Source organism: Sabethes cyaneus, chromosome 3 (assembly GCF_943734655.1).
Source record: "Sabethes cyaneus chromosome 3, idSabCyanKW18_F2, whole genome shotgun sequence".
In the NCBI taxonomy this organism is placed as follows: domain Eukaryota; kingdom Metazoa; phylum Arthropoda; class Insecta; order Diptera; family Culicidae; genus Sabethes; species Sabethes cyaneus.
The window spans coordinates 105,872,771-105,888,243 of record NC_071355.1 but is presented as its reverse complement, the minus strand read 5'-3'; the positions used below and the strand labels follow the sequence as shown (position 1 = coordinate 105,888,243).

Here is a 15,473-nt window from a genome sequence, read left to right as displayed (position 1 = left end):
CGACATATTAACTGTTATGTTTCGTTCAGTAGTATAGTAGCTATTAGCGTTTGAAATATTTCATTCAAACGTTACACTTCTATTTCTCGTTTTTACAGTGCTACCCAGTCCCAGTATAGTAAACAAAGACGTAGTCCTACGTCAAAATTCAAATTTTTCTCACTTTAGGAGTCCTTAAAATGACCCACATTCACTTGTTTTATATTCAATCCTAAGATTTTGGTCAAAATTTTAGCCAAATCGGTCAAGATTTGCAAATTTGAGACCATTTTTAAGAGTTGTAGAATTTGTTGCTCCTCATATATCACCCGCCTAATCTTACATCGTGTACAAGACGCTCAGTTGTGATATATGGGAAGCAACCAATTCTTAAAAATGGTCTCAAATTTGCAAATGTTGACCGATTTGGCTGAAATTTTGACCAAAGTCTTAGAATTGAATATAAAACAAGTGATGTTGAGCTTAGGAATGTGGGTCATTTTTAAGGTTACTTTAAGGACCCCTAAAGTGTGAAAAATTTCATTTTTTTAGTTAAATTTCATTTTTAAGGGGGCATAGTACTTTTTACGCCATATTTTTGGCCTTATTTCAAATATTTTTTTCTCGATAACGCGAAAAGCGAATCGATTCGGGTTTTTTGCATTCTAAACATTGCATTTTATACTAATATTTACAATTTTGTTTGCATATGTGAACGTCTTCCCCTCTCCCCTACGGCTCCTTGAACATGATCATTCGAAAAAAACATGATTTGCGGTACCATGGATTGGCGCTGGGGGTCTTATCCGAATTGAAAAATTCCAAAACGACATGAAAGTATATTAAATTATCTGGTGTTTGACCCATCCTTTTTTAAAACTTCGAACGCATAACAAAATAACGGACATTCAAACATAAAAGTAAGGTTTTTAGTCGAAAAAATTGACTTTAAACATTTCTAAAAAATACAAAAATTGAAATATTGAAAAAAGGATGGGTCAAACACTAGATAATTTTGTTGGCTTTGAAACAAAAAAAGAATCATAAGAATTGTTTGAGCCATTCTTGAGATATTTATGGTACCGACTTTCAAAACCTGGTTTCGAGAAAAACGACCTTGAAGTTTTTATTCGCTGTGTAATCGCTCCAGGCATGCGCGGTACAAATAGCTGTAACTTTGTCAATAGTCCTATTCCTATTCTCACAGTCACTTCACCTCACCTTACTTCTCTCACGCGCCTTATTCTCACAGTCACCTCACCTCACCTAACAGTTCCCCGTATGATTTGTACAGTCACCCAGGTGAGCGGGGTCACCTAGGTGACTGAGAGAATCGCAAATTGTGCTCTCACCCAAAAAAAATTAAGAGGTGACTGTGAGAATAGGGCCCCCTATAAGACTTACTGCAGGTGTGAGGCAGGGTTACATTTTTTCACCAATTTTAATTGGAGTCATTGACAGTATGCCTAACAGAGGATTACTCTAGAACACTTTGACAATGGAGCAATTAAATGACCTTGACCTGGCCGACGTCATTCTCTTCCTCTCTCAATGGCAATATGCAGAGAAAGCTTGATGGTCTCTGCGACAACTCCAAGCCAGCAGGTCTCATAGTCAACGTCGCAAAGACCAAGTCAATGGGAATGAGTATCAACAATCCCTCCAATTATACGGCAGAGGTTGAGAAGGTCGAAGATTTTCAATATTTCAATAGACTTTTTAGATCTTTGGAATGTTCGGCGGAAATTTTCTATTGCTTGCGAGATTTGGTGAGTATCAAATATCAACGGAGACAATTGCAGGTCTTCGATAATAGTTGTCTGGTCACATTATTATTCAGTCTTGGTGGCCGCACACTTGCATTTTCAATTCGGAACTCGATCGACGAGATTACCAGCGCCAAATGGAAACGATGATTCGGAACCATAGGTGGAGATCGATCAGACCTATTTTGAGGAGAAAAGGGAACGAACTCTGTAGAAAGATACATAACTTAACAGAGCAGAAGAAGTAGATCTAGAGCCTAATGGCGAGCTACTCCGTCAATTTCAGCCAACTGTATTCAAATTATTGATGCGAAGAAGAAGCCCGGCGATAGGTGAAAACCATGGCAGATGACCGTCGACAGTTGGGAAACTAGACTTTTTTGTTCTGCCGAACCAACGAACATGGACACATACATAACTACGTCATCAGCAAGGATCTGGATTTTTTTCCTGGTTTTGTATGAAAATTCCTGGGTTTTTCCCGATTTTTTCCTGGTGAAAAAAATTCCTGGCTTTCCTGGTTGAGTTGCCACCCTGTATCTGGCTATAGTTTTGCCGTACCTCCAGGCCAACAAAGCGCATATTTTTGTTCCAAAAATCTCTAGGCAATCATCTTCTTAACCCCACACTTTTTCCAGCAGAGATAACAAGTTGAAATTTCCAGGAGAGACAACCGCAGAGATGTGTCCACCTTTCAGGGGCAAAATTACTAGTTTGAGCTGACTGAAAGTTAGCAAGACTTGTTCTGTTTACCCGGATGTAATATTGTTTATGTAACATCTAAGTGCAAAAACATGTCAAATAGATTTTTCCTCAATCTTTGTTCCTTTGGATTCAAGTTGATACCTCAAACTTAACTGTCCCTACAATCAATAGAAGAGTGTATTGCGTTTTCGAAACGCTGGTTTCCTACCTCCTAGAATCTTTGATATGTGTTCATAAAATATGAAGAAATCTAGCATTAGTTTTCAGAAGGTCGCATAAGCCATGCTAAAGAGTTAAAAACTAAAGCCAGAAATCGCCCAAATAAGCTTTGTATTTAATTTTTGGATTTGAGTCGACACCCTGAAAAAATACACTGCCAGAAATGACGTTTGACTTCGTTTTAGATGGGCTATAGCCCAATTAACGGGAGCCCGATTAAAACGTAAACCACTTAAAGATAGTCTAACGAACGAAAGTTCACTGCAATCGAAATGTGATTAATGAGCATCTAGTGTGGCCGTAATTCAAAAAATATCATTGAGTATTGAGATCTTTGAAAAATAAATAATGCAGGGTACCATAAACTAAAATAACGTACGGCAATTTGTGAATTTATAAATTTAAATATATTATCATGTATTAGATTCACATGTATCGTAGCGTTATCATCTCTTCCTCCCTCTCGAGTTGTTTCGTGTTTTTATGGCATTTAATATAAAAATTGCTTGTCGCGATAATGGATGGATTCGAAGAATTCTTAATTCGAAAAATCGCTTTACCAAAGCATATACAAATCTTTGGTGGGGACTATTTCGCATGTGTGGTTGTAAGAGTGGTGTTTCCTAGTTTATCTTAGCATTTTATGAAAACACAATATATGGCATGTAACACTTAGCAGAGCTTAATTTGCGCGTAAAAAAGTAATACGTGAATGACTTTTAATGTAACTTATCTACAAGTCACTCTCGCCGTACAAAGCAGTACTGAATGACATATAATCAAGTGCTCCAGGAATAGCATTTGGGCCCTTGTAAGGTGGCATCCTTTGGATACAATACTCTGCTTGATCTGGTGGCAATTCGCGACGTAGTTCGTCTGGCAAAATGTATGGCTGAAAACACAATTTCGCAGTAAGTAAATAAGTACATAAAACAAAATCAAAAAAGAAACCTTGTCGGAAGCCAAAATTCTAAAGGAATCGATAACTTGTTCGGCAGTGTCTGTGTCGGTACTCTCTCTTGTCATAAAGTCTAAGAACGCATCAAATTGCACATAACCAGAGTTGTTCGGATCGACTACAGCAAGAATGCGCTGGAAGTCCATTTCGCCTTGTTTATCCTTGCCAATTGAATATCCTAAAGATACTAGACATGATTTGAATTCCTCTGGTGCCAAACGACCGGTGCGATTTTTATCGAAATGATTGAAGCTCGAGCGGAATTCAGTAAGCTGTTCCTGTGTGATACCCTTTGAATCGCGGGTAAGTATTTGATTTTCAACCTGAGAATTAAAAATATTTATAATTTAGCAAAAGAAATTGTAAAAAAAATTTACCTCGTTGATATTTCTATTTATGGACGTTAATAATTGTTCCCAACCAACACGCAAAGTTTCCATCGTATAATGTGTGTAACGATTTTCAAAAATCATCGATTCTTGAACAGCTTGGTGTATTTTCTCCAACTCTTCAATGCTTGGTTTATACGCGTAAACTGCTTGTTCGTATTCTTTCAGTCTATGCAACTGCTCTTCTAATGATCCTGAAATACCCATTCCAATAGCTGTAACTGCATCCATTTGGCGTTCGATCCATGGACCAACGCTATTAGCCTTTTCGGCAAATTGTCTACGCAACATCTCATTATTTTGTTGTTTGCGTAATTCATTCGCCAGTGTTTGATCTCTTTGTGGAACCAATGCTCTTACTTCCGACCACTTTCTGCTAACAGCATCAGCTGTCAGGGTTGTATATGGATTGACCAACCCTCCAGGCACTTGTTCTTGCTTAACAATAGCCTCAGCATCACGCACTAATCCTACTATAACATTGAATTCTTTATCTGCCTCTCCAAGAGTGGCCTTGAATTGATCATGCGCTTGAATAAGCCCTTGAATCTCCTCCATTGTGTGAACAATAAACATGTCGACAAGATCCTCACGTGCTCCATCTAACCAGTTGTTGAAGGGAGCGGCGCGTTTGGCAAATTCCAAGTGCAGTAAATCAATCTTTTCCAGAATACGTTCCGCTTCATCAAGACCTTGACGACGATGTTGTGTAAGAGCCCCTAAACGGTCCCATTGATCACAAATGCGTTGACAACGCGCGTTAACAGAAACGCAATCGTAATACTCCAATGAGCTGAAAAATTAGGTTTTGATATTTTAGAAGTTTTAATTACTTTCTTGAAAACAATTAGAAAATTGCAGAAAGTCATTTTTAATATGTGTAGAAAAGTAAACCACACTCCAACAGCCCCTTATCTAGGTTAGTAGTTTCCTGAATATCTGAAGTTGACACATGTCGGAACATCAATGGCTGTGGTGACCCGTGGGGGCACAACAGGGTCTGACATGACGTAAGATTTTCGTTACTCACGTAAAAATGCGGCAAACGCGAAACGATTTTACAAAACGAAATTATTAACTATCCATTTCCACAATCTAGCATGCTTCCCATCAATTTGTCTGCCTGGCATTGGCTGCAAAAGCAATTTAACACATCCGCTGTGATAGTCAGCTTGGCTATTCCTAGTCAATCAATATTTTATCCATTATTAATTATGAAAGACACATCAAATTAATCATAAGTTTATGCAAGTTAATAAAATTTAGAAATATTGCTACATATTTTATGACGCGTTTTGCTTAGGCGAACCATATTGTCCCTATCACCTTTAATTTGGTCGGTATTAAATCAGACCGGACCAAGTCGCAAAATTTAAAAAAAAATAGTTAATGACAGCAAACGATCGACAATTTTCTAAGCTACATTTTTCTCTAATCAGATTACATAAATGTTGCAAACAGCCAAAGTTGTGAGATGATTTCGAACGATTAATACCTATTTGTTGCGATAGGGCGTTTCGGTATAGTGGCAACTCGCGGTTAACGATAAAACATATATTTGTACGATAATTAACTACATGAAATAAAAGGTGCTCCGCGAGCTGCTGCTATCGCAATAAGAATGATGAAACATGATGGCCGTCACCGGATAAGAATGATCGCACACCGAGAGCCGCGATAGCGTCTGTCACGTTGACGGCTGTCAACTGAAGAGTCCCACTGGTAACTTCGGTGCTGTCATTTAACGGTTGGTGGGATGCCTTCCCAACACCTCCCCCTTTTAGAACAGGTGATACGGATCGTACCTCGCAGGCTGCCTTCGCAATCTCGAAGACTGGCGAGTAGGAATCGGTTGCTGCAGTTGATTGCTAAGGGGAGTTCGATGATGTCGACGGATAACCTGTGGCTGCAGGTCTGATTGGAGAAAGGCCGGCAAGTCGGTTTCCTCGGCTTCCGGTTCAAGTGTAGGACGTAGACCCCAACTGTCCAGGAGAATAGACAACGGTACTTGCACGCTACCCGGTGTCGTTTCAGTTGCTGCATCACTCTCAGCTAATTGACGAGTCCGCAGTTGGTTGCAGTGGGATCGGATAAGATTCTGCTTTGATGGTAGCCAGATGTTATACATCACCCGACCGATGCGCTCGATCACTATACCAGGTTGCCAGGTCCACTTATTTGCTGCATAAACCTTAGCCCAGATGTGATCTTGTTGATTGTAACACCGAGCTTTCGCTCCGTGCTTCCGGTTAAATTGCTTTTCCTGAGCAGTACTCGGCAACTTGTGGTACGACGTAGGCGGGCGAAGTAGCTCCAAAGACGTACGGATAGTTCGTCCATACATCAGGTCAGCGGGAGATTTCCCACCAGGTGCGCTGCGACAGGGTGTGGTTCTGTAGCACAGAAGAAAGGTGTCTATGGCTTCGTCGAGGGTTTCCCCTCCTGCGATGATTTTCTTAAGCGAACGTTTAAACGTGTCGACAAACCTCTCAGCTAATCCATTTGATTGCGGATGAAAAGGCGCTGTTTTCAGATGAACGATACCATTTTTGTCGCAGTACGATTCGAAGCGGTCACTAGTGAGCTGCGTCCCATTGTCAGTAACCAGTGTTTCGGGCTGACCGTACCTCGCGAAGATGCCACGTAGGATTCGCAAAGTTGCTGTGGTGGTAATCTCCTTGGTTCGCACCACCTCAGGCCATTTTGTATACGAATCCACCAGAATGAGAAAAAAGTTCCCATCTAGCGGACCTGCGTAGTCTAGATGTAGGCGCTGCCACGGTTTCGCTGGTGTGGGCCAGGATTCCATGGTAGTCTTCCTGTCTGTTTTGGCCACGCTGGCACACTCGTTGCACGAACCGACAAGCTTCGCCACGTCGTCATCGATGTTTGGCCAGTATACATGTTGACGAGCAACGGAACGCATTCGTTCAATTCCGGGGTGCCCCTTGTGCAGCTGTTGGAGAACACGTTTTCTGAACGATGGCGGAATGACCACCCTTTCGCTGTAAAGGAGGCATCCTGCTACGACGGAAAGACTTTCTCGACGTTGGTAGAATTGTTGAATTCCGGGATCGGTTATGCTGTTCTTCGATGGCCAGCCTTCGTTGACGAAGCGAATGACTCGCTGTAGATTTACGTCGCCTTTGGTTTCACTCTGAATGGCCTTGAACGAGAGCGGAAAAACTTGTAGCGACTCATTAACAACGGTGCGAACGCTATCCTCCAGTTCGAGATTGGCGATCACGTACTCCTCCTCTGGTCGCACGTGACGGTTGATAAGTCTGGAGAGTACGTCAGCATGTCCAAAGCTGTCCGTGGCAATATAGCAGATCTCGAAGTCGTAGAGGAGAAGGGTAAGGGCCCACCGCTGAAGCCGGTTGGCGGTGTAGGTGGGAATGCCCTTCTTCGAGCCAAATATCTGTAGAAGTGGTTTGTGGTCGGTCTCCAATGTGAAGCGACGACCAAACAGCATTCTGTGGAATCGTGTCACGGCAAACACCAATGCCAAGCCCTCCTTTTCGACTTGACTGTAGTTGTTTTCTGCTGGCGTCAGGCTACGTGATACGTGGTAGATGGCTTTAACGGTCCCGTCGGGGAATCTGTGTGCGATGCGGGCTCCCAGCCCGACCGTTGACGCATCCGCCGACACAACGATATCCATAGCAGGGTTGTAGTGTGTCAGTAGCAACGGCGACTGAAGAAGCTCCCGGAAACGATCGAATGATTTTTGGCATGCAGACGACCATTCGAATTTGGTGCCTGCTTTGAGCAGCTGATCCATGGGCTGCCGCAGAGTACGCATCTCCCTGACATATTTGCCATAATAATTAATCGCACCCAAGTACGATCGAAGTGTAGAGATGTCGTGCGGGGGTGGCATGTTGACGATTGCAGCCACCTTTTCCGGGTCTGGTCTAATGCCATCTCCATCGAGGATCTGACCAAGATATTTAACTTGACGCATGTTAAAACTGCATTTTTCAATGCGCACGGTGAACCCAAACTCCTGCAGGCGAGTGAGAACACAGTAGAGATTCCGTCGATGCTCCTCTGGCGTGCGGCCCCCTACCATGATGTCGTCTAGATAACCAGCGGTGCATTCTAGACCTGCGAGCATGGCATCCATTATTTGCTGAAATGTCCCTGGAGCTGATTTTATGCCAGGCGACAATCGAGAGTACTGGTAGAGACCTTTGTGCGTGTTGATTGTAAGAAGCGGTTGACTTGCTTCATCGACCTGCACCTGGAGGTAGGCGTCCGACAGGTCAATGTGGCTGAAGTACCTGCAGTTGGCCATTTTCGTAAAGATGTCTTCAGGCAGGGGAAGTGGATAACAATTCGGCTCTAGCGCAGCATTCAACCCAGTCGAGTAATCCGCGCATATGCGAACTGTTCCGTTCGGCTTCCGTACGACCACTATCGGTGCCGCCCAGTCGGAAAAGTCAACTTTTTTGATGATTCCAAGACTTTCCAACCGGTGCAGTTCCTCTTCCACAACACTCTGCATGCTGTAGGCAACCGGTCGTTTTGGTCGAAACACCGGTTTAAAGTTGTCCTTCAGCACCAATTGTATCGGTGTTTTGTTACACAGGCCCATTTTCGTAGTGAACACGTCGGGAAAACGGGCGCGGAGATCGGAAACATCCTGAGTCTGCTGAATGGCAACTTGGTTGCAGAATGCAGTGATCGGTTGATTCCATAGACCAAACTGGTCCATCAGATCTATGCCTAAAATGTCGAGATGAACGTTAGGAGCTGATACATAACACTTACCCTCTCTGGTGATGTTGTTGAGGGTTATGCTACACTGCAGCTCGGAAACAATGTCGAGTGGCTCCCCAGACGCTGTTTTGGCTCGGCACAATGCTGGCTGTGCTCTTGGCCGACCAAGTTTGACCCAAGACTGGTGCGAGATGATGGATATGTCCGACCCAGTATCCAGTTGCAGCCGGAGAGGAACACCATTGAGCTGCACGTCGATGAATTTCCGACTTTGATGGATGTTCCGCACTGTCACCGTTTTTGTTGACTGCTCACGGTTTTTTTTCTTCCTGTGTTTCATGGGGTTGCGCTTGCTCGGAACGCTGTTCGATGATTTCGATGAAAAGCATGCGCAATACCCCTCTCGATGACCGCGCTTACCGCAGTCGCGACAACTATGATCGCGGAAGCGGCAGTCCTTGCTGAAGTGCATCCCTCCGCAAGACCAACAAGGTGTTTTAGGTTGATCCTGCGACGGTGTACTGCTGGTTGATCGATGCCTAGACTGCTGCTGGTTGCGATGAACGAAATTCACAGTCGACGGGTTTTCCACCATAACGGTATCCATTTTGAGGTTAACCAGGTTATTACATTGCTCGACCACTTGTTGAAGAGTGAGATCCGCAGCTTCGTTTAGCTTGTTAATTAGCCGCATCCTGATTTCAGCGTCCTGCTTTGATTTGAGGCCACACACAAACGTCAGGCACTTGAATTGCTCTTCGGTGAGCTCTGACAGTTTGAAGTCGACGCAGGATTTGTTCACCCTACATGAGTAGGCGAGATAATCCTCACTATCCTCCTTGGTTGTCTGGAGACAGTTGTAGCGCCGGCGAAAGATGGAAGTGGACGCACCGAACAGAGATTTTAGCTTTTCTACCGTTTCAGTGAAGGTGAATTCACGAGCGAGTTTAGGTAAAATGAAGCTATTGTAGCGCTCGTGGTTCGGTGGGCTCAATTTGCGTAGGAGGAGTCGTACCTTAGCAGCGTCGTCCAGCTTGTCGGCATCCTTATCGAAAAGATCACTGTAGCGAGAAAACCACGCGTCGAATGTGTGTCCGCTTTCCTTTTCGTACGCGAATTCCACCATGTTGCTTGCCAGGGAATCCAGTACGGTTTCATCGCGAGACAGCTTTGAAATGGCAACCTGCGTGGCGGAAAGCTGCTGTGAAAGCTGCGCCATGAGCGCGTGCTGGTTGTTCAGGATCTGTAATATAGCATCCGTGACGCTTGGTTGTTGCGGAACTCCAGCACTTCCTAATGCCTGATTGGTCGCCATCGCGATTTTTTCCTCGTGCTACTCCGACTCACTAAATCACTATTTCATTCCAAAAACGCGCTAATTTCGGTATAACTCCGCCACTATCTCGTCGCCACTGTTGCGATAGGGCGTTTCGGTATAGTGGCAACTCGCGGTTAACGATAAAACATATATTTGTACGATAATTAACTACATGAAATAAAAGGTGCTCCGCGAGCTGCTGCTATCGCAATAAGAATGATGAAACATGATGGCCGTCACCGGATAAGAATGATCGCACACCGAGAGCCGCGATAGCGTCTGTCACGTTGACGGCTGTCAACTGAAGAGTCCCACTGGTAACTTCGGTGCTGTCATTTAACGGTTGGTGGGATGCCTTCCCAACACTATTAAACCATACAGATCAGCAAACTTTGAACGCGTTTTTCTCGAAATCAGAATTTTGTCACTAGGTTCGGTGCGACTTAACTCCGACCATATCATACTTTTGATTTACCCCTAATCGGGCTACATGCATTATACAGTCTAATCAAACATAAAGAAGTATTTCAAGTTTCTCATACTTTAGCTAACTTGTCGGCCTTATAAACGTTGTATTATTACCTAAGTTGGACAACCGACTTATTCATTACAAATTTTATGTTTCAAAATATGATAATATTGTTCTCATAGTAGTTTGCATGCATACGCCTCCCAGACGGTCTCAAGATATGGCGTTGGTCTAACAAGCCAGCAAGTATTGGATTTCATGAAAAAGTTTTGGAAAAAATAATATCATCTGCGTCTACGACTCAGGTAACTAAGAAGTCGAAGATATTTTATGGCGTGTCAAATGTTTCAATGTTAAGTAAATTAAATGTTTCAATGTTAAGTAAATTAAATAAACAAGTGTGGAATGAGTTTTTACCAGACGTCAAGATTATCACAATATTTCAAAAATGAAAATTATTTGAAGTATAGAAAACATAACAGAAAATAAACCAATTCTTACTTTAATTCCTGCGCAATAGCTGCGATTTGTTCAACACGATCTTGGTGAGCTGCCAAATCAGATTCAAAAGCTTCATGTTTCTTTTTGAGTGCTTTAAGTTCATTAAGCTTGCAATTACGATAATCTTGAGATTGAAGCATTTCTTCTTTTCCTTTTGTCCATTCTTCATGTGTATCAGCCTTGTGTTTAAACTTTTGAGCTAAATGTTCCAACCGCTCCAAACGCATGGTTTCTGCCAAAAGCCATTCCTCAAAAGCTTTCTCGGCGTGCTCTAAACCTTTCCAGGCATTTGTAATATCAGATACCATTTTACCTTCAGTCGGCATATAGGCTGGTCGGTTCGAAAGGCGCAATTTTGTTTGCAATGTGTTGAAGTTGGTCTCCAGTTTTGCTTTCTGTTCAACACGTGGTGGTTTATGCTTGCGCCGGTATGTTCTATATTCTTCCAGTTTTTTTTGTACGCCGGCCAGTGTACTATCCGACTGTCTGGAGTTCAACCAAGGCATAGTGCGACGAATCCACTCCAATAGCTGTATAAAAATAACAATTAGTTATCTAGAGTCAATTGACTGTCTAAGTACCGTACATCACTCGCCAACCTTTCATATTCCTCCATAAGCCTTTCATTTTCCTGGTTGACTTTCAACACTTTACAGATACGATTGGCAGCTGTCTCCGCCTGCAAATCCATCGAAAAAAGTCAATTTTTTTCTATTTGGCTAAAAATACATTGACCGTATGTTTAATTTTGAAATAAATGTTTAGCAAATTATGAAGCCGTTATGTTTTATTGTAGCAAAGTATTAAACAGCTCTCACTAAATATAAAAATATGTCATCAAGAAGCAAATTAGGATATTCTTGGGAAATGTTCTTGATACTCTTTTTCAAATATATTATATATATTATCATATTTTGGTTCTTCAAGTAAAAAACTTTTTATTGCCATAACATTAAAGGTAGATACGAGATAATTCCTAATTGGCTATTTGATGACTTGGTAAAACTGTGTGCACAATGAACTTTGCCTTTCATATAAATTTTTTTATAGCAAAAAAATGCCCACAAATGCTTATTTATCCAAGTGAATAAATGTGTTATTAATTCAATAGTCTTTTGCGGAACTCAAAACATTGTGGGCTGGTATTTATTCAATTTCAAGTCACCATCCAAGGAGTTCAGGCGTGCCTAATTCAAATCAATCAATGGCGCATTGCATCCGATAAGAAATGTATTTCTGTCAGTTTTCAATTATCACACTCATAGCTCCAAACCATTTTTATGAAATATAATTAACAAAATATAGTTTTAAAAACGTTTATCTGAAATAGCCGAAAATATAATACAGCATCGTCTAATGTAAATTTTAATTCAAAATTCAAAAATTCGAAAAAAACAAAAATAAATAGCTTTTAAACATCGTTTTCATAACGTAGTTCTATGTTCCCTTCTAAGAGAAATAAATAATTCGGCTTGAATTTTTAGTTATGAACACCATCAGGCACTTGAAACCCTTAAATGGAAACCTTACCTTCAAAAAGCGTTAGCATCCAATTTTTAGGCTGAGTTGAATGCGTACACAGTTATATAGCGTTAAAAACAACAAACAGACCTTTTGTGCGCCACTGAAGCAATGGTAATACGACGACACGTAGGTCATGACAGCCCGTTCATCCGGCATTGCGGTATTCTGCAGATCTACAGAAACAATCAGCGTGAGTAAAAGCAAAAACACACAAGCATTTAGAGATAAAAAACACAAAAACAGATTATATTATTTGTTTGCTATATCTGCAATCCTGATTCTGCCTCATTTTTATTCAACTGCAAAATTCAACGATACTAACGATTTCTTCGTTCTACTTCCTGTTCAATTTGACGCCTCTAACAAATAGCTAAAATATGGTTTATTATAGCAAAATGTAGAGGATTTTGTCAATACCCAATAAAGAATAGCATGACAAATCAAAAAATCTACAAAAAATTATTTTCCATAACCGAAAATACGGCTAGCTCAGGATCGACTCGATCAATAAGCAAAATTTGAAGTCATTCGGTCTTATTCTTGAGTATTGCTATTTAATTTTGCAGGTGGATTCAAGAATTCCACTCTTACTCGATCTTAAAACCGATACTTTATTCAAAGTCTACTCAAACTTTTTTGATTCATAGCATGTTAGCACTGATAACGGCATATTGTTTTAAAGGTTGCCATTCTCCGTAATATTTTCCTCCAAACTAAACGGACACTTTGACCTATTTTTGTTAAGAATACAAAATAAATAATGAACTCTATCTAGAACGGAGTCCACATACGGGTATTCTTACTAATAAGATATTTTGAACACCATAAAGTTAAATGTAATTCAATCCAAACACGCAAAAATCCATACGTAGGTACTGTTGATCAGCATTGACGTGACCTATCTCTTTTCGTGAAAGGGGGATGTAGGAGGGCGGTGCCAGTATACTTCAGAATAATAAATCCTTTTACTTCTCTTTCATAAGCCACTAGTTTAGACAAGCATAGTTAATAAAAGATTTGCAGTGAATCCTGGTTAGTTTATGGCTCATTTGGTTAGTTGAACTCTAAAGCTATGTTTAACATTCAAAACGGTTATTTAATCATTCGTTGTTCACATTTTTGTTGTTGTGACAGTTTTTTACGAAAATTTGCACAAATAAAACCAACACAAACATTGTTTAACTCGTTGTGACAATGTGAGAACGAAAAAAAGTGTTTCCATATCCAACCTGCTGAGCTCCTTGAAAAGCGTGATAATAACACGAAACATAGGTCATAATAGCACGTTCATCTGGCTTCGGAGTATTGATTAAATCTAAATGAAAAATTTCATTGATTATCCTAATGTCAGATATGCATCATTAATCAAATTATCTTATACTAGTTTAGATCTTGAATTTTTATCTGTGCTACAATACTAACCGTCTGGATCCAGCATCCTTGGAATATCCAAGTATTTCTCAGCCACATCGAAAGCGGTATTAAGATTCTCTAGAGGATTGTCTTTGGAGAGTTTGGAATAATCTATTAAATCAGGTCTGTGACGATGAATTAAAGCACAAAATGCCAAACCATCCTGCGGAAAAAAATGTATAACATAATAGTCAACGTAACCTCGATATTCTAAATAGCTTACCTTGAAACTAAGGTGGAAGTTCTGTACGTTAACATTCTTATAGGGAGCTGTTTTACGTTGACACCATAGAAGCAAACCTTCCTTGGCGGTCATTTCTTCGACGGAGATATCCTGAATTGCAAATCGTAGAATTATAGTCCAGATCATACCCAAAGTCATTTTTAAATTGCCGTCTACGATTTCTTCTGCTCCTATAGATACCAATTTAACTCCTTTGGACGCAATAAAATCTAACGCTTTGTTAACGTTAGCAATCTGGAAGAATATAACAATGAGGATTTAAATTTCTCTTTAATGTAATTTACCTTGTGAAACCGCATTTTGCCGCGATCTGGTTTGGGTAGTGTTTCACCCGAGATAACTTCCAGTAGCAGCATGAGTTTGAGTCCATTGCGAAAGTCATCTTCAATATTTTCGATAGATGTTCCAGCTTTTCGCAAATGGCTATTGCACCACGCAGTGAAAGTCTATAACAAACATTGAAATGAGAAAATACGATAAGCACAATAATGTTAATTTTGTTGGAAGGTGCCTATATGAAAAGTAAAAACTTAGTATTCTAACATAGTCTCAGTTCTTATATAATATATGACAATAAATAATATAAAAAACAATCACACCTCAAAAATATATAAAAGCCTAACATGGAATCAGCCCAGATTCCTAGAGATATCCAAATATCATCCCGATCAGACAAACATAACAAAATTATAACAAATCATGATATTCTGTTATGACGGTATTTCTAACATAATTTGCTATAATTTTGGTCTCGTTAGTAGTTAAAATAACAAAAATTCTATCAGAACTTCTTAGCAGCAGTAGCAGAAATGTAACAAAATTTGTTATGTTTTGAACAAAATTATATCAAAATTTGTTATGATATTTGTAACAGGTTTTGTTATAATTTTGTTAAAATATAACAAAAACTTCTTTGCCTTCATCTGCTATATCGACATTTTATTTCGGCTAAATTGCCAAAAATAGTACAACTATTTATCAGGAACATTCCCAAATAGCACAGAAAAAAACCTTCATACATTTGAAAAAAAATCGTTCCGGCCGCGGCCGGGATTGAACTCACGACACATCGCACAGAATGCAACAGTCTTAACCTCTGTGCTAGAACTACTCTTGAATGAAGGTAGATTAAATGCTTATATGATTTGGCCGATAGCTCATTCGGGGTTGTCAGTTTTTGCTTCGAGCTGTCTATAAATAGAAAATAAGCGTTCAATCCAAAGCCAATCAAGAAGATTGTTGCGCTACTTCAACCGTTATGTG

At 40.6% G+C, this 15,473-nt stretch overlaps 1 protein-coding gene across 1 annotated transcript in view; it reads right to left on the bottom strand.

The window, feature by feature from the left end:
* Positions 1-3,089: 3,089 nt before the first annotated feature.
* LOC128741883 (alpha-actinin, sarcomeric) overlaps positions 3,090-15,473 on the bottom strand; it is a 90,852-nt gene continuing 78,468 nt past the window's right edge. Inside the window, exons 4-12 of the mRNA XM_053837985.1 lie at positions 14,495-14,656; positions 14,190-14,444; positions 13,976-14,129; positions 12,641-12,726; positions 11,616-11,708; positions 11,030-11,559; positions 4,005-4,809; positions 3,621-3,950; positions 3,090-3,561 (exon numbers count right to left, since the gene is read on the bottom strand). Coding sequence (XP_053693960.1) covers positions 3,403-3,561; positions 3,621-3,950; positions 4,005-4,809; positions 11,030-11,559; positions 11,616-11,708; positions 12,641-12,726; positions 13,976-14,129; positions 14,190-14,444; positions 14,495-14,656 — 2,574 coding nt within the window. The 3' untranslated portion in view covers positions 3,090-3,402. The remainder of the gene's footprint in view (positions 3,562-3,620; positions 3,951-4,004; positions 4,810-11,029; positions 11,560-11,615; positions 11,709-12,640; positions 12,727-13,975; positions 14,130-14,189; positions 14,445-14,494; positions 14,657-15,473) is intronic.